Source organism: Phragmites australis, chromosome 11 (assembly GCF_958298935.1).
Source record: "Phragmites australis chromosome 11, lpPhrAust1.1, whole genome shotgun sequence".
In the NCBI taxonomy this organism is placed as follows: Eukaryota; Viridiplantae; Streptophyta; class Magnoliopsida; order Poales; family Poaceae; genus Phragmites; species Phragmites australis.
In genome coordinates, this window is record NC_084931.1 from 27,401,675 (window position 1) to 27,421,170 (window position 19,496).

Consider the following 19,496-nt stretch of genomic DNA (forward strand, 5'->3'; position numbering starts at 1 on the left):
TGCGCTCGCCGGCTCGCCGTTCGGCCAGGTGGCACGGCGACGTCGGCTCGAGGCCTGGGCCAATGATAGGCCCGCGGGGTTGGGCCGGCTGGTTAGGGCGCCGAGCTTTCACGGACTTGCAGCTATGGGCCTAGCGGCATGCTGCCTGCTGACTTGGAGAGTTTTGACCTCTAAAAAAAACTTGTTGAATTTTGAAGGGACCTGTCTCCCTTAAAAAATATTGCGTTTCAATGCTCTAAAAATTCAAAAAATATTGAAATTATTATAAAAATACCTAAAAATATATGGTGTAGATGATGCTATCATCTATGTCTTTAAAAAATTTCTACTCAAATAATTACTTGTGCAATGAAAAAAACAAATTCTAGGATGTATATCATATTTTAGCTTGAAAAGATGTATATTATATTTTAGCTTGAAAATTTTTAAAGAGCTAGATGATAACATTCTATGCATCATAGAATATTTTTTATAATTTTTTTATGACTATTTTGATAATAGTTTAAATTTTAAGAGCATTGTAAAATATTTTTTTTATTTTTAAAAGCCCTTCCAACGGGCGATATAAATCTGATCTATAAGTATTTAAAATAGAATTATATATTTGTAATTTTTATTTTAAAAAATTTCGACTTATATCACTTGTTCAGAGTTCAAACTCTTCTCTCTAAAAAAAACCCTTTACAAACTTTTAAAAAAAACCAATGCTTTTTTAAACCCATATATATTAATTCAATGCAAATAGAGTACATAATTGCAGGAATTTCTTTCCATATTACATGAGGATAGCTTCTAGCTACTGAGTAGGAGCCAAAAGCCGCTCGACGATGGCTCCTGGATGTTGATCGTGGCATTGCCCTTTGCAACCCAAAGCATCGAATTGCGCATGGCAACCAGGCTGAAGAGACAAACCCCAAGAATGTAACTTGCAACGGTGGTAGATGGTATCGTTGGGGACCCGTGGCAATTGCATCCAAGGGCCTCTTTTATGCCTACCAATTGACCTGCCGGCGGTCACCCGCATAAATAACTCGTCACGATGGAACCCTGGTCAACAACCAAAGATACAAGGTGCCAGGCCGTTTGGACGATCCACGGTTGGCAGGACAATATTGGTGTTCAAACAAAGATGACGCCCAAACTATTCAGTATTTCCAACTGCCATTTTGCACCTCAAATCGAAAGAACAAACGATCACTGTTCAGACAGTTCGGTGAAGCACACTGATAATGATTGGTTCACTTAACTTTGTTTTGTTATTGGACTCCATGTATAGCTCTTATATGAACAACATGTTTAGTAGAGTTACTGTATCAATTTTTAAAATGGAACTAGAGCTACAGTTTTTAGTTTTTTAAATAGAATATGTGAGAGTGATTTTCTGAAATGAACTATATCCTGGAAACTGAAAATATAGTTTTCTCTGATTCACTTTCACTATAAAATTACTTCATCTATAGAGTTTACTATATATAATTATAGAATTACTTTTATCAGAGATTCACTCACTAAAGAAAATTAGAATTAGAAAGAGCTCTATTAAACAGGCTTAAAGCAAGTAGTGGTCATTCTTTTCCTAAACTTATATTTGCATTATTCTTAGAGTTCAAATGTATGAAATTGCACGAAATTTTTAGGTGAGCGTGTGAACGCTACAAGTTTAAGAGAGTTAGAGTTTAAGATTTTAGTCCACCCGTCCAGATCATTGGTCCTTTACGACTCCAACAAATTCTGTAACAACTCTGGTCATACTTCATGCGTCCAACGTATCGTGCAGCACCGTTCGTCACACGACGCCTAGGATCCAAACAAAACATTGAGACATTCGACGTCAGCATGACAGCATCCAGCGGCACGTCGAGAAACAAACAAACCGATCGACCGGGGGCGGTGGGCAGCCGAAACGGATCGTAGCCGTTGACTGGCCTTGGCCCGTGAGACGTAGACCGCACGAAGACCACTCGAGCGGGCCACGGACGACACGGGTAGCGCCCATCCGACGGCGCGAGGCGACCCGCGAAGGATGATCGGACGCGCCATCATCTATCTAGGCCGCCGCCGCCGCGGGCGAGTAGCCGTTTGGGGTTGGTTCGAAGTCCTCTCGGCCAGCGGGCGTCGTTACTCGTCAGCGGCCGCCAAGCCCGCGGGATCGGCATCCCTCCCCGACCCGACGGCACGGGGCGCCGTCGCGCTGTGAAATTCCCCGTCGCTTTCCTTGTTCGCTGGGTGCCGTTTCCGGGTCACGTTTCTCATCCGTGGTCCTTTTGCTGTTCCCATCCTGGCAGATCGGGTAATCGCAGAACAGACCTCCTAAGAACCAACGAACCGCTGAACAAGCTTTGGTCTGCTCTAGGTTCGCTAGAGCGTTTTTTTTAACTTCATTCAGTCCAGATATATGTCATGTTTAGAAAACAACTATTCTACACGAATGAGGTGGTCGAATATTAACATATCTAGGTACAATAGGTCGTGTGTCTACACCAAGGACAAAAGTTAGTTTGTTTGGCCATATATAGAGCATGGGTTTGGGTAAAGTAACTACAATAATCTTCTGTAACGCATGTACGGTGGTATATTTGGAATGTGTGAAAATAAAAAGATCATCTAGCGAATCTAGAGTGTCTCAGCTATAACTTTCAAAAAAACTATATATAATTTAAACTCTCGCGTATCATATTGGTCATTCATAATACACAAGTTTCATCTTAACATTAACGTACATAACTACACCATATAGTGCATGATTTCGATGGGAAACATAATAATTCATAAATTACATAAAAATGATATATTAGGAATATACATATACGACACAAGTATTATATTCAACCACTAAATTTACTCTTATGGAAATGAAAATGCCAGTTATGGGTCTATTTTCAACATCTTCTTTCTACTTTCTACTATATAAAACACGAGTTACCTCTTTCACTACTTTCCACCCATCTAATAAAAATTCCTAAATTTTTAATAATTTATCAACTTTTGTCATCTACTCTCGTCCTTCAGCCTCACTGCATCCATTATTAATAAAAAGAAATGAAGAAATTAGAAGCTTTGGGGTGCTCTAAGTTCGCTAGAGCGTTTATTTTTTAACTTCATTCCGTCCAAATATATGACATATTCGGAAAACAACTATTCTACACGAATAAAGTGGCCGAATATTAGTATATCTGTGTATATATACAATAGGTCGTGTGTCTATGCCGAGACCAAAAGTTTGTTCGTTTGGCCATATACATAGCATGAGTTTAGGTAAAGTAACCACAATAGTCCTTTTAATGCATGTATGGTGGTGTATTTGAAGTGTGTGAAAATGAAAAGGTCATCTAGCGAATCTAGAGTGTCCCCGTTATAATTTTCAAATAAAAAAATATGTAATTAAAACTCCCACGTACCATATTAGTCATTCATAATACACAAGTTCCATCTTAACCCTGACGTACATAGCTACACCATATAGTTCATGATTTAGATGAGAAACATAATAATTCATAAATTACATAAAAATGATACATAGGAATATATGCGTAGGACACGAGTACTATCTTCAACCACATAAATTTACTTTTATGAAAATGAAATGCCGGTTGTAGGCCTATTTTCAACATCTTCTCTCCAATCTTTACTGTATAAAACACGAGTTAACTCTTTCCATACTTTCTCCCATGTAATAAAAATCCCTAAATTTCTAATAATTTATCTACTTTTGATATCTACTCTCATCTTTCAGCATCTCTGTATCCATTATTAATGAAAATAAATGAAGAATTTAGAAGCTAAATTAGCAGATAATCTCCTCATCTTTTTTCGAATTTTATCTGAAATTAAATTATGATATCGTTCTCGACGTATTCGTTTGGTGATACTCTAATGTTGCATTCATATCTTCATACCTTAGTTTGTACTTGATGATATCATATCTAATATTTATATTTTATTTGTAACATACGGACATTTAGCTAGTCGCAATGAAAATAGGAGTTGCTACTGTCACAAGCCACCCCTTAGCAATTCTCAAAAACAGCAGGGAGATATCTGAAAGAAGCCAAAACTAGAAGTAAATTATTCCTCGTCCACCTTTGCTCAACGGGCGAGGTTTTTTGAACGCCGCCTCCTTCCCATCTCCCCCTTCCTCTTCGCCTCCCCCAACACAACCGAAGCCGCCCGCGACGCGGTACCCGCAAAAAGCCCCGCGCTTTTACCCCGTCTAGGGTTTCGGGCGCCGGTCTCGCCTCTCCCCGCTGCTCCCTTTGCGCTATCTCTCGCCCCCGATTCGATCGTCTCCGATTCCCCGATCTATGGGTTATCCGGTTTGTAAAGCGGCGGCGCCCCTTTGATTTGGCGTTTCTGTGGGGATTTTTGATGTGAAGTTTGGTTTTTTCCCCATTTTCTGTGTGGTTTTAGGTGGCGGCAGTGTTGATGAGGTGGTTGCGGCGGTAGATGGGCGCGATGGCGGCGGTGAAGGCGGAGGAGCACGAGGGGAGCGCGGGGAACTGGCGGAATCTGGTGGCGTCGAGCCCGTCTCCGTCGGTGTCGGAGGCCGGAAGCTATGGAAGCGGAGCGCGGATGTCGCCGGTGGTGTCTAGCCCAGTGGACCCCGTCTCTGGTCGCAGGTAGTGCTCTCAGCGCCCGTCAACTGTCCGGGAGACTCTGTTGTTGGGTGCTTGTGGTTGCTGACCTCACTCAGACGCTTGCTTGCTTAGTTGATCGGGTTGTGGATATGATGGGATTGCTGTTCGCCATGGAAAAGTGGTGTTTTAAATGGTTTGTTTAGTTGGCTGATGTGGTTTGGTTAGATTGTGGAACTGTTCGTCTGTTCGTTGCATTCTCGAGAATATGTTGCCTTTTGGATGCCATTCCGAAAGGAAACCTGACGCTGGTGTTGTGTGGTTACTGTTTGGACAGCAAAGGTGGGAGCCTTCACATGTATCATAGTGTTGTTGAGGTTAATAGCTGTAGTTTTCTTCGAATTGTGACACATATGTCAGTGTTTTGTAATTTTGAGAAACTTGTGGTCTTGAGAGTTGAGTTTGTCTTGACTGAAACTTGATGTCAATGTGGTGTTTTGATATTAATTTTGCAAGGGGAAAATCAGTTTTATTGAATGCTGTATATATTTTTTGATGTTTTAGTGGCTCTAAAATGCTAGGTTTGGGATGTGTATTTGTTACATTTGTAAACTGATACATGATATTTTTGTCCTCTTAAGGATTATAATGCACAGTTGGTTCATTTGGTTTGGACGTTACATATTCCAGGTGCTGGGTTGTAGTTGTTTGGAAAGGACGCATGGGAATTCCTTTGAGTCCATGGCATTTCTAGTTTTTCATTTGTGGATATGTGATGCTTGCCTTCTGCCATTGTTGTGCTGGTTCATCGAATAATTTCGTGAGTTGTGCTGTCTTAGAAATGTGAATTAATTTTGTTGCCTGAGGCATGTTGGAGGCACTTTGCAACGGTTGTTAACATGGGTGAGAGTGGTGATTTCTGTTGGTTTTAAAGGTCTGTGTTTTGGTCTTCACTGTTTTTAGCTTGCTCTATAGTGTGGTGAAGTGTTGATACATCATAGTCTGAGCCAATTTGTTTATCTGAGTCTTTTGCCGAATAACTTTTGGCAAGGTTATCATATTCAGTATGTAGATAAAATGTTCCTTCTCTTTTAGTTTATGATGGTTTTTGATACACAAAGCAGTTCTTTTATTGATTGTTATCTTGTTGATGATGTTTAGTAGCTCAACTTTGCGAAAGTGTGTAGACCCATTCTTTGCTTTTGTTTAACTTGCTGTCTGTTCTGCCAATTGATGGCAGTTTCTACGAATTTGGTATCATGGAATTATGCATCTTTAGATACATGATTGTTGAACTAGTTTTACTAGTGGCGCACTTGAAGTTATTTTATATTTCTTGCTGAAAATTGCACCCTAGTCGTGCACGTAATGCTATATCTTTCGGTTTCCCTTGCACTGGATTTGAGTACTGGCCTATCAAGATGGATATGTACAAAGGTTCATACAAGAGGGCTTCTTTTGAGCTAATTCATGAATATTTAGATACTTCTATATTTCTAGCTGAAAATTGCACCCTAGTCGTGCACGTAATGCTATATATTTTGGTTTCCTTTGCACTGAATGTAAGTACTGGCCTCTCAATATGGCTATGTAAGAACAAAGGTTTGTACAATAGGGCTTCTTTTGAACTAATTTATGAATGCTTGGATACACCTAATTTATGAAGTTGGAATAAGGGCTTCACAGGATGATTGGCTGACAGTAATACAATAGTTAATTCCTGCCAATTTTGAGGCCATGCTTAGTTCATCATGTTGTACCCACTAATTTTTTGTTTTTGTTTTTGCCAAAGAAAACATGTTTATCATACTAACTCCCCACTATAACAAATGATCATCGTGTCGATAAATATTATGTTGTTCTAAGATTTTCTCATGGTTCAAATCCTGATCAATCATTTCATGCTTAAGCTGTTTGATGAATGAAAAGCAACAGTTGAGGTTGAGACTTGAGAAACGACTGAGAAATCCAGGTTATGAGAATTGATTTCTTGTCTGCGTTGTCTTGGATGTTGCACCCTTCAATTGGCACTCTGTACATTATAACTTGTCCTTTATATACTGTGCTGGATCCTGGCTAGTTTCTCATTACATGACTGTTTATATCTTATTTTACTGTTGGTCTGTTGCTGATAAAATCTTATATATATCAGGCGAACAAGTGGCCCTGTAAGGAGAGCTAAGGGTGGCTGGACACCCGAAGAGGTATTTAAGTCTATTTTCTTGTAAATCCAATCCTGGAAGTCGGAACTACAGCTGAAAAGGATCGAATTAAAGGAGTAAAACTGTAATTGGGCTTAGTGTTCTGATTGTGCCTTAGGACTAGGACTCCAGTTAATTCAGTGCACCTTTAATAAAATTCTATCTCTTGTCTCTATATAGCATAAATTAACTGTCCTTTTAAAAAAAAGTTACATTATATATAGGAGACATAGTAATCAGAATTAAATATCAATGGCCTCTAACATATAGAAACATGGTTATCTGTTTTGTATATAGGTATATGCCATTACTTTGCTCTCCTATTGCATCCATTTCTTCTCTTATTTTGTTTGGGATGGGCCCCAGGATGGTGTAGGTGCCATTGCTGCTGCCTGGCAAGACTGTTAATTCTTCATTAACACTGGGATTTTGTATTTATCTTTATAAAATGTTTCATCTTTACTTCCAGCGCAAATGTCTAGCTCTTGCTTATCTAGCTCTTGTTATGTGACTGCAGGATCAAACATTGCGGAAAGCAGTGGATGTGTTTAAGGGTAGACATTGGAAGAAGATAGGTTTGCTTTCTCTGCTTTATGCTCTGCATCCCTTACTGTGCATTCAGCAGGCAATTTCGAGAAAACTAGTAACCATGCATTTCTTTTCCTTATGCAAACTATTCTTGGGTCACAAAGTTTGTCTATTTATCAGTTGAAGAAATATTTGACATTATGTATTTGTGCTTAGTGGAAGAGAGTCCTCAACTCATCGTTGTTTTGCCTCCCAAGCTAGTTGCATATTCGCTCTTATGTGTTAAATAAATAGACCAAGTTGATTACTGCAGCAATAATGAGGTGGCATCAGATTTTTATTGTAAAAGGAAAAGGAAGGAAGTCGATGAGTAGGAATCTATAAATAAGCATGAATCAGGGGATAATGTCATTAAGTTCTGTCTTGGACATTATCTTAGAAGCAGGGTTGGTGACTGCAGTTCCAGTGAAGTCTTTTACTCTTTAGCCTTGTTTAGAATGTGTTGTATCATAATGGGTTTACAACGCATGCTAGAATCCCTTTTATATTTATTTCCCACCATATTCTTGTTTTAAATATTCAAGGTAGACCTCACGTTGTACCCCCTATATTAAGGGATTTGAAGAGCGTCCTTACAAAGTATAGTTCATAACAGGAAATTGAGCTACTAAGTAGCCAGTAGGTTTCATGCTTAGTTTTGGAACTTTACCAAAAATAAATCATGATTGTATTAAGCAAATTAAGACTTGTTGTCTATGTATGCAGCTGAATCTTTCCCTGATAGGACAGAGGTACAATGTCTGCATAGATGGCAAAAAGTTCTTAATCCTGAACTTATAAAAGGTCCTTGGACCCAAGAGGTTTGTCAAATATTCGTTATTCGGTTCCACAACTCAATGCGTACATGTTCTGTACTGTAATTTATTTACCGTATTCTTTTACAGGAAGATGATATCATTATCAATATGGTAAAGAAGCATGGCCCCCAAAAATGGTCTGTGATAGCAAGGTCACTAGATGGTCGCATTGGCAAACAATGCCGAGAGAGGTATTCATCTAATGACATACCAAGGATGTTACCATAAACAAATCATTAGTGAATGCCACATTCATACTTCATAGACCTCCAAGTTAGTCATTCTTGATTTTCCTTATCTGAGGTAAATTGCAGAAATTGCTCAAAGAATGTTTCAGCATACTTCTGGGTTATTGGATTTTTGATTTATAGACAGGATGATGCAACTACCCGGGAAACAAGTTTTAGGAGAACCAGATTTCTCGGTGGGCATACATGTGAACTGGTCAAATATTTCTTTTGATAAACCATACACAGAACAGAAACTCACCCCCGCTGTAGTGGTTAGGCACAAGACTTGGGGTGTGTGGGGCTGTTGATTTCAGTCCCCAACAACTGGCATATTTGATATTTCTTGCATTTTCATTTTTCCCTGAAATTTGAATTCAGAAAAAAGAGTTGGGTTTTCCCTGAGATTTGCAAAGTTCTACATTTCTCGGTGGTGTCTTTATTTTTGGGAAATAAAAAATTCTTTCTCGATCGCGGGACTAATAAATTTGAGCTATTAGTTTCAACAATAATTGATATATATTATGAATTTCTATAAGCATTGTAAGGTTTCTTGTTCGTTGTTTTATTATAAGTTTTAAGTTTTCATCAGTAAAAAACCTAAAGACATCTCACTTCACTTTTTTTGCTACTCATATAATTTAGGTGGCATAATCATTTGGATCCACAAATAAAGAAAGGGCCCTGGACTGTTGAGGAGGAGCGTGTGCTTGCTAATGCTCATCGTTTGTATGGGAACAAATGGGCTGATATTGCAAAACTTCTTCCTGGAAGGTACTACTTCACAGTATCATCCCTCTTAGAAAAGAAAACATTTAAGTGTTTACTTATGGCTTTAGACAAATAGTGTTTTTTCTTTTATTTGAAAGATTCGCGTGTGGTATCTAAGACTGCAAGTTATTCATTATAGAAATGCAAGAATTGTACTAGCCATGAATACTTCGTATTAGCTCCATAGAAACGTGGATCAACTGTTGGAATGAAATAATAGGACCTCTTTGGTGAACATGGTTACTTGCCTACTGTTGATATCCAGTTTGCTGATCATGTTTCCATGTGGAGCTATTGTTAGGATGCCTCTTTTCTCACCAGTTAGAGTTTTATAGTTGATGACTTGACGTTAAGTTTCGAGGTGGACAGTTGTGTCCCTTCAAAGTTATGTTTTCTTCTAGGATTGGGAGTTCTTGTTTATGTCAAGTCCTCTATAAACCTTTTGTAATCTTTGTTTCTGATGTGTCTGTTGGGGGGGGGGGGGGGATTGTTGTGCGGGATTCGCAGGAGATAAGTGGGATGGTGTATGAAACAGGTGCACAAACACACACCTGTGTTTGGTTGGATATGGCCATCTATATTTTGTTGGATGTGACGATCCAGTTTCTTGTTTGGTAGCATGGATAGGGCGATCCAATTTCTTGTTTGGTTGGACAGATAGAACTTGGATGGGTTTAGGCAAAATTTTGTGGGACCCGTTTGTCATATATTTTGTTTTTCATCAAAATATAATCATGCAAGATCTTATTTTGTTGATTTAATTGCAATGAATTCAATGGTACAATCGGATCGCAAATCAGATAAACGGTTTATGAGATAATATCATTTAAAGCGTACTAACAAAAAAATGTATTTACTCTAACCAACCAGAATATGCCACATTAGCAAAGATAAAGCTCATCCAGAACATGGATGGCTCCATCCAGTATTTTTTAGTGGATGGACTCATCCAGCATCTCAGAGGAATATTCTCTCAAACTGGCCATCCTGTGCAGGCTGCCCTCCAACCAAACACCCTCAAAAACTGGAAATATATCACCTAATGGATTGTTGCCATGATAAAAAAACTTGCTGCTAGATTTGAAAAAGGAACTAAAATTTTCGACAAAATAGTGAAATATTGTTTCTGTACAACCATCTTTGTGTTCTACTATTTTTCATTACCGTAACTTATCTCACCGAGTCAACAACTTCTTCTGTTTTCAGCCTGTGCTGATGTAAGTTTGTTCTTGTCTCCAGGACAGACAACTCGATAAAAAACCATTGGAATAGTTCGTTAAAGAAAAGGTTAGGTGACTACAATGCCAGCAGCACTCTGCCAGTTTCTGCGCATGCCATTCATAATAGTTTGAAACATGCAAAGCTACCAACTGCCGGGAACCATAAACATACAAAGCTACCAACTGCCAGGAACCATATTGACTTGAACAAGGAGCCCAATATCAAATTGAAAGGTCCTGAAGAAATAGCTGGCCATTCTGAGCATACATCTCGTCTGCACTCTTGCAATTTGAAAGATATAAAGAGCTGTTCAGATTTCCTTTCTCTTTCTGTGCCAAATGCTCAGCCAGAAATTTTGTGTGAGGCAGTAGCAGCTGACAATTCTGCTGTTGCTTTAGCAATACAAGGGCTGAAAATTGATTCTGTTCATGACAAGGGTACAGAAATAAATTTTGTTTCGGAGAAGGGTCTGGAAATTGACTCGCTCAATGTGGAGGCACTGGAAGTTGATCGCTTAACATATACAATTGGGTGTTCAGGATCAGCTAAGGTAGAAGGCGAAACAGCCAATATCGTGTGCGAATTATCCTTGCCGAATGATTCTACCTCCTCATTTGGTTCTCTTTGTTATCAGATACCTAAGCTAGAAGATATTGTCCCTGCTCACTCTCCAGTTTTTTCTACACATCATGTACAAGAATACTCTGGGGATGTATTCCAATCACCCGTTGGCTATACTTCTTCCTCTCTAATGAATGGAAACATGTCAGACCAGCTAAGTGTTGAATCAATATTAAAGAGTGCAGCTGAAAACTTCCCAGGTACTCCTTCAATATTAAGAAGAAGAAAAAGGGAGAAACCAACGCATGTTCAAGGTAGTAATTTGAAGATTGATATATTAAATAGTGATAGTTTTCATACTCCCTTGGGAAAGTTTACCGCAGAAAGCCCACATTCGTTCAAAACTGCAACATTTTTGTCCTTGGGTCCTCCAGATGATGAAGGGTTATCTGCTGCTTTAGGGAGTTTTGATGTTTCCCCTCCTTATCGACTAAGGTCAAAAAGGATGGCTGTCTTGAAAACGGTTGAGAAGCATCTAGATTTTTCGTCAGATGGAATGGACAATTGCTATACGCCTGATAATGTGAAGTCTGCTTCCTGGGATACCAAATGCACCAATTCCAGCACAGATGTTTCTAGTATGCAAGAAAAGAAAATGAAGGAGCATATGATTGGATTGGAAACATTAGCCAAGGACTTTGCGCTCACAACCAAGTTAGACGTAATCTAATTCTACAGTATGCAGGTATGTTTTCATTTTCCTTTTTATTGGATGTCATCCGCATTTGCTGCATATACTATGGGAAAGATGTCATCTGTGAGCTTAAGCTATTAAAGTACCTTGATTTTACTCCACGTTGTGTATGAACGTCCTTAAACACTTTGATCATGAGACTCGTTTGTAATTTAATCTCCCTATCTTGCAGAAACAATTGGCATTCTGCTGAAGTGGGCAAGAAGACCTGATGCGTCTGACTGTTCCTAAATGCAAATAGAAAGCACTGACAAGAGAAACAGAACATTTCGCAGTTGGATTTGTCTACCCAGCCATCTCTCCTTGGTGGGGTGTACAAAGTCGTTTCTTATCCTAGTGATTCTTTTATATATATATATATATAGGATACAGTTTGATAGTTACATTCTGTGGGTTACAGTTAAGTAATTCAATATTACAAGGTGTGAAACTGTGTACAAAGAAAAAACATATCTTTAGAAACTTACAGTTGAAAGACGAAAAGCAATTGTCAACTGTCTCAGTGGAGTCCCCAGATACTGTTCTTTCTCCAACTTTTATACTCAGCTAGCGATGATGAAGTGAGGATGCTGTGCCTGAAGAACTTCGATGAATGTAAAATTGGGCAATATGCATAATTGATTGATCATTCATGCATTGTGTTTCTGTTCTGCGTGGTTTCGCCTGTACAATGTGATGCCAAACCGGGTTGCCTGTAACAGGTCGGAATTTTCTGGAAATGTTTTCTATATGCCACAGTGGCTTTTGTAGGCATCTATAAGGTGAGCCGACGTTAGATGTAATTGCTACTAACTTGTATCGGGAAAACTTTCCTGTGGCGGCACATTCTGTTCTTCATAATATCAGGCGACATTTTATTCTCCAACAGTTAATTATGGAAACATTCTTTCTGCACTTTCTGTTTACTTACAAAAACAACAGACCAAATAAAGTTACGGAGGTACGTTGTCAGCTTGGAATTAGCTAGCTGCAGGTACAATCCTTGACGTCCTCAGTAGTCAGTAACTGAAGAGCGACCACACACCCACATCAAAAGCACACCGTCATGGTTCATGAACTAGTATCGGGCTGCAAGAAGGACAAATTAGCTCGAGTGACTGGACAGCCGGCCGGCGTCTGGCATGCACTTGGCCACTTGGGCAGGTCGGCCGGGGGGTGGGGGGGAGGGGGCAGCTTCTGGTTCGGCAGGTCCGTCCAGCACCAGCCCGCCGGCGGGCACGCCGACGGTGTTGCGCTCTACGGGTTCCACAAGGTTGAGCTTGGCCGGGTCGTTTGCGGGGTCGAAGTTGCCGGACCCCTGCCCGAAGACGTAGAAATAGTAGCCGTGCAGGTGCAGCGGGTGGCTCTCGGCGCCGAGGATGCTCGTGTCCTGCATCACCAGCTCCACGCTGGTGCCGAACGGCAGCACGACCACCCTGGTCCCGTCCATCACGTTGGTGTTGTTCGGCGGCGTGCCGGTGTAGTTGAACGGCACCGGCGGCACCACGGGGAAGTCGGGGGAGTACACGCCGTAGTGTTGCGACTACAGCAGGTCAGCAGCGCCGTCGTGGGGAGCACCATGTAGACGTCGTTGATGGACGCCGCGAGCCGGGTCCCGTTGGGGCCCTGGCACGTCCCGTTGACGGCGCACGGGTGCGTGCCGAGCCCCACAGTGAAGAAGAAGCGCCGGTCCACCTGCTGCGGCACCGCCGCTGGGTACTCGGCGCTCACGAGGCTGCGTCTTGCTCGCGAAGTCGGCCACGAAGTTCGTGTCCCTGATCTGTTGTGGCAGCGTGGGAGTCAAAGCCGGGAGGCTAAGCACGACGAGGTGGGCGCCGCGGCGTGGTTGTCATACTCCGCCATGCCGGCGACGGTGGTGTGTTGTCGGATGCCCCATGGATCGTGCTGTACGGCCGCGTCAGCATATAGAAGTTGGGTGTTGGCCGGGTACGAAGGCAGCGCGGTGAGCAGGACGCTTACGGTCTGGCCGGTCACGATGACGAGTGTGTCGACGGTCAGCGGTTTGGTGTAGCTCGAGTCGACGCCGACGATGGTGAGCGTATGGTTGGCGAAGGCGAAGAAGTGCTCGTCGTTGGTGATGCGCAGCATGTACGTCTTCCCGGGATTCACCTTCAGCTTGAACGTGTCTGCATGCCTAGCAGCTTAGGACTTGGTGTTCGCGTCGCGTGCGCGCCAAATAAATTCGAAGATGCACAACACAAACACCGAACAAGTATCAGTGTGAGAAGACAAATAGTAGAAGCGTCTCACCTCGATTGAGGCCGCACGTTCTCATTATATATATACACCGGCAAATACATGACGAGACTCGTACGCGGCTTTCTTCGGTTCTGTACACGTGATCGAATCAGAGTCGATCTATTCAAACCAACCAAGCCTCTATTTCTAACCTGATGTTTATTTCTAACATCCTCGTCAATCAATCACAACTTATCTAAATTAAGATTCAAGTAGCTATCTGTCCCTCTGTTTGGAGGTTGTTAGTGCCGATCTAGGCTTAAAAAGGGGAGTGGTCTTCAATACATGGACTCTGGTGCTTGGAGTAAATCTCATAGAAAAGTCCGGTATGAAAGGTGTTTGGAGAGTCTCGGTATGATTCACTCATCCGCTTGCAACGGTTGGAGGTTGAGCATATCGCGTGGGTAAAACTGTACAACCTCTGCAGATTGTAAATCTATTCGAATAGTCGTGTTCACGGTCATGGACATACGAAGACAGAACCTTTTTTTACTAGACTCTGGTGTGTGTCTTGATGGGTGAGTGTATGGACTAGATGTCCGTGTGATGAGGTTGTCGGCTAAATTCGTCAGGATCTGTGTGGTACTAGAGGTACAACAGATGTGATGAAAGGTACTACAGAGTGAGTTGTAGCCCCTCCTAGGACAGAGAAACCCCCAGATATAGCTTGTTACCTGGTTTTGAACTATTTATACTGTTTTAAAGTCAATCATAAATGATACAATTGAATACCTGCATAAATTACTTTACACTTAAAACTATACCGTAAAGCTTTATCTTGAATCACCCCGTTATGCATCTATCAAACCTTTGAAGTAGTATAGGGCTTGCTGAGTACCTTTCGTACTCATTCTTGCTGTCATTCAGATGAGGAAGCCGATGATGACTTCGCTGGAGGTGAAGGCAAGGATGAAGAATAGTTTTAGAAGTCGCGCTCGCACCCTGAGCTGGTTGTGGTTTGAGATTTTGCTTTCCGCTGTGTTTTGTTGGCATCTCGATCAGATTTGTAATATACAGTATGGTTTGCAAACCTTCTCTGAACCATAATACTTATGTACGAAGTTTGACTGTGGTACTACTATTGTTATACTGTGTGTATCAGCTATTTGATCTAGAGACTGATACAGGAAATACATGAGATCTTGGGTTTGGGGTCGTACAATTAAATTTGATTTAACCAGTTAGGTGAGTACGCAGGGTTTTGTCCTCGATTAGGGGACTCATCGCATGAGTCCTATCCTAGTCGCAAAGTAAGATTATGGTCTTGAGGGTATTCACCCCGTATTGACACGTGACAGCATTGGGCCTGCCGGGTGAGACACCCTCTTACATATTATACCAACAGTCACATTTTGCGATGATCAAATCAATTATAATTTACTTATAAGTCTTTTAATAATATGATCTAATCTTTGCGGCAAATATACTTATTATTTCCAAATGTTCGATCTCAGCATGTAAAGAAATATTGTGGTCAAATTTTATATAGTTTGACTAAGTAGTGTGTCATAGGGTTCTTGTTTTGCGTAAAGTGGACTAACTCAGATATTACCACCCCATGCGCTCAGGGTTTACAAATGCAACCGAGGATCGAAATGCGAACCCATCGCATTCTTCGAACACCAAATAATTCAAATGAAGTTTGGTCGAATTCAATCAAAATTCATCAAATCTTTTAATTTTGAATTTGAATTTGATCAAAATGCAACCAGTTTTTTAATGCGAACCTCAAAATGCAGGCATTTCGAGTTAAAATGCGCGTGCATGCACTAGCGGCACTAAGCAATGAGTACTAAATAGGGATGTAAGTTTTGCATTTTCTAGGACGTTAAACCACCCAAAATTTAAAAAAAATGAATTAAAGATCCACTATTATCCAATTAAGTTAAAAAAATAAATTATTAATTTAGAACTACTCATTGGGCACCTATATCTTTAGTATTAAATATAGTGTTATCGCTCAGCAATGACGGAAGAAAATTCTATTAGACCTTTTACCAAAAGATCTCTGCGAGACCCTGATCCATGTCGTCATTTCCTGATCTAATGGCTGGCACATACAACTGAGAGGAAGAAAGAGACACATAGCATGCACAAGAAAGAGTCTTTCTGTGAGACCGGATCTTATAGAATTTTCTTCCCACAATACCCAACTTCCACATAATATGTAAGATGATCACTGTATTTACCATGCATTGCAGTGTGTTCTTTATGGCCCTTCTTTTAAGTACAGAGAAAAAAGTGAACCGTTTTAGAAAGGCGCAGGTGCATCCAGAACGGCACTACTCTTGATATGTGCTCACTTGCTCACTTGATGAGGATGGGCTAGCTAAGTTCTAAGAAAACTGGAAATAATTGCACCATCAAAAGTTGAAAGACAAACTGAGATGTAGAAGTCCTCAAAAATGGGATGACGGAAAAACTTTTTGTCCAAACACTAATTGGTCATTCCAACCACGGTTGAGTAAAACCATCAAAACAAAGCACGGGTACTAAAGAGTATGTTCACCAACCTTTTTCCACTCTGCAATCAGATTGCGATCTGCGTAACCTTGATCCAAGCAAAACTCAAATGACTCTTTTGATATTTCCTTCCTTCGGTAGTAAAGATCATATATGTGGCGTCTATTTTGATGGGAAATATGGAAGATTGGCCATAGAGCTTCACACTTCCTCTTCCCATCATGTGGACCATTTTCAGCTGCATCAGAAAATCACATTACTACCATCCTATAAGAGGGCATATCAATATATGTATTGAAAAATCAACATATAATACACATAAGGGCACACCTGCCCTCATTTTGGCTTCCAAATCACGAAGGGTTGGCCCAATAAGCTCGCATCCGGCAGGATATTTCACACGGCTTGTCTTTATCTTAGGCATGTTGTCACAAAAATCTGTTAGGACATACAAATTAGCGAGAAACATATTTAGGAGACTATAGACCCATTAGTCTTATCAATAGTCTCTCAAAGATCATCACCAAGTTACTAGCAAACAGGCTGACCCCAAGATTAAGAGAACTAGTGTCCATTAGCCAAAGTGCGTTTATAAAAAAGAGGTGCATATATGATAATTTCCTTTATGTACAAATATGATTAGAGAGTTACAGTTCGTATGTGATTGACATTACTCAACTTTATGCAGCATTGGTGCTTCAAGGATGAAGAGTGAGTGTATGTCATTCAGGGATTACTGTGGACAAGGAAATGTTGAAGGGTCTCTCTCTCTCCCCTTCCATATTGACTTGTTATATAAAGTTTCCACCGAATTCTACCACTTTTCTGTTTGTATCCATGGAAATATTCTCAGATGTTCATCTTTCCAAAATCAAAATACACGATTTAGGGTTTAGGGATGGCCACACATTAGTCCCTGTAGTGAAAACATCCTCGTTTACACTTGTGCCAATTTTGGTTTGCAGTTGCATGAGATCGTTCCAGGAAGTGAAGAGGGAGCATGCTGTCCTGAGGCAGAAACTAGAAGCATATTTCCAGGTAACCATTTCTAAGTAACTTGTGTCATGACTCGTGACTCGTGACAATGGAACATTATCTCATATATTTTCACCTTGTGTTTTTGCATGCAGCTTCTGCGACAAGCTGGTCCCGCTGGAGCTGCCACTAGGCCTGCCATGTAAGGACTGGGCTTTGACATTCTACAAGCTGAAGTAAAATGGATTATGGCACAAGAAGATAGTCTGGACAACTAGCTGGACCTGCTGCGCAGCGTCCAGGGGGCAGCATATGCATGTTAGCATGTATAGATATAACGGAAATAACAAGAGATGAGATACCTGTGTAACTGATTAAATACAAGCTTCCTCGCAAAAGAAAATAAAAGGAGCAAATACAAGCTTGAAAGATACTATATTCTCATGTCCAACATGTAACGACGGAATAAGAGTACAGGAGTGTTGCTCTCTGACACTTTGCCTGTTCCTGCGTGTTTTGAATGCGTTCATTTATTATCAGAAGCGTGTCAGCGCGTGTGCCATGACTCGTCAGGACACAGGCATGTATAGTTGCATGGCTAGCCTGCGTTGCCAGGACAAGGAATGCCTGTGGTGCAAGAACTGTACAGTGCTGGTGTTGTACTGACGCTAGTGTGCTCCGGGTCAGTTGTAATACTACCAAATATTCAAAAAGAGAGAGTTATTCAAATAATTAAATTTTAAATCGGTTGCTCATATGGATAATCGAAAACCATACATTTTACTATTTAAGCATCAGTCTCGAACATTTGTAATTGGTAGCAAGTTTAATAAATCTATATCGTTAATTAAAATAAAAAAAGACCATGGATGGACTCCTATCCATCCATCCACACGCCTCCCGAGCTCGACCGGCTCACGCCTTCCTCACGCCACCGCCTTTGCCGATTCACCGCCGCCCCTTCCACTCGCCTCCCCGCCAGCCCGCCTCCACCGGCTCGCCGTCGGTCGCCGTCGACCGTCTCCGACATCCACGCCGCCGTCCTCGGCTGCGTGCGCCGCCGCCTCGCCAGCCCGCCGCCGCTGAAACAGCCGCGCCACCGCTTCTGTGCACCCGCCGTCGCCGGTCACCGCCGCCGCTGCTTTAGCCGCGCTGCGCCGCGCCGCTGCGGCTTGCTGCAGCGTCATCACCCGCTGCCGCTGGTCACCACTGAGCTGCACCTCCCCGTCGCGCCGCGTTCGCCTCCGTCGCGCTGAGCCGCCGCACGCTGTCCCTGCTGCTGCTGGCCACCGTGCTACATCCTCACGCCGGCCGCCGTGCCACCCTCTCTCTGTATGTGCTAACCGAGAGAAGCAAGAACAGGAAAGGGAGAAAAAACAAGGATTATTTATTTATTTACCACTCAATTGGCATGCCTCACCCGAACTACCACTATTTTGATATGCGATTTATCAACAGCCACGGGTCTACGAATTGATTATTTCTTTCTTATTATCTTTTTTAAAATCGTTTAACCATCCAGGGACTTGATTTGCCAATACGGTCCCTCTCTTCAACTTGCCCCTAGGCACGGCTGCTGGAGCCCGACGTGGTTCATTTTAGTTCCCTGGGCCGGGGTTTCGGGAGTTGGCGACAGAGGGTGGCGGCGGCGCGTGTACTCCAGATCCAGTAAAGAATGAGGGGTGATATTGGCTTCGGGATCCATGGATCCCGCAGACATCCCATTGGGGTAAGTGCTCGGCGTATTCCTTCCTTCGTTTTTGGCGAAAACGGGTTCGGCACCGGATCAGCGGCAACCCGGTCAGAGTCTCCCGCCATGAGCGACGGCTGCGCATGCTACACGCTGATTGCGACATGCCTGTCACCACGCCTGGCTCGGCTGGATCCGGTAAGGGGCGGCGGTGGTCTTGCATGCAGAGAAGGGAGGCGCTGAGAGAGCAGGAAGAAGACGACCAGGAACGGAGCAAAAGGGTGCGAGCCAGGTTCACGTCAGGCTACACTGGACCATGTACCCTGGCTTAGGAGGGCAATTCAGTCATTCCGTCTAGAGCATGCAACATAAAAACGCAATTAGTCAAGTCATTGGAAGGTTAAACGGTTTAAAAAAAAAGGATAATGGTAAAGAAATA

The 19,496-nt window shown here is 41.9% G+C and overlaps 1 protein-coding gene, 1 long non-coding RNA gene and 1 pseudogene across 2 annotated transcripts; 2 read left to right on the forward strand and 1 right to left on the reverse strand.

Annotated features, from left to right (window-relative positions):
* The first annotated feature begins 4,078 nt into the window (after positions 1-4,078).
* LOC133884679 (transcription factor MYB3R-2-like) lies at positions 4,079-12,556 on the forward strand. The gene is made up of 9 exons (XM_062324189.1): positions 4,079-4,313; positions 4,408-4,616; positions 6,724-6,775; positions 7,290-7,347; positions 8,066-8,160; positions 8,245-8,348; positions 9,030-9,158; positions 10,395-11,682; positions 11,864-12,556. Exons 2-8 carry the CDS (start codon positions 4,444-4,446, stop codon positions 11,665-11,667), a joined length of 1,884 nt encoding a protein of 627 aa, XP_062180173.1. The 5' UTR covers positions 4,079-4,313; positions 4,408-4,443; the 3' UTR covers positions 11,668-11,682; positions 11,864-12,556.
* Positions 12,557-12,741: 185 nt separating this feature from the next.
* On the reverse strand, positions 12,742-16,967 carry LOC133884109 (laccase-12-like; annotated as a pseudogene).
* An 82-nt stretch (positions 16,968-17,049) lies between these two features.
* Positions 17,050-17,873, forward strand: LOC133885148 (uncharacterized). Its single transcript, XR_009903195.1, has 2 exons — positions 17,050-17,430; positions 17,523-17,873. It is a non-coding gene; the product is annotated as an uncharacterized LOC133885148 (long non-coding RNA).
* Positions 17,874-19,496: the final 1,623 nt, after the last annotated feature.

Bases quoted from the DNA above. Each gene is read 5' to 3' on its own strand.
- LOC133884679 (XM_062324189.1), top strand. From the start codon at position 4,444: ATGGGCGCGATGGCGGCGGTGAAGGCGGAGGAGCACGAGGGGAGCGCG. The intron at 4,617-6,723 runs GTAGTGCTCTCA...TATATATATCAG, and splicing joins GACCCCGTCTCTGGTCGCAG to GCGAACAAGTGGCCCTGTAA. The intron at 8,349-9,029 runs GTATTCATCTAA...CATATAATTTAG, and splicing joins GGCAAACAATGCCGAGAGAG to GTGGCATAATCATTTGGATC.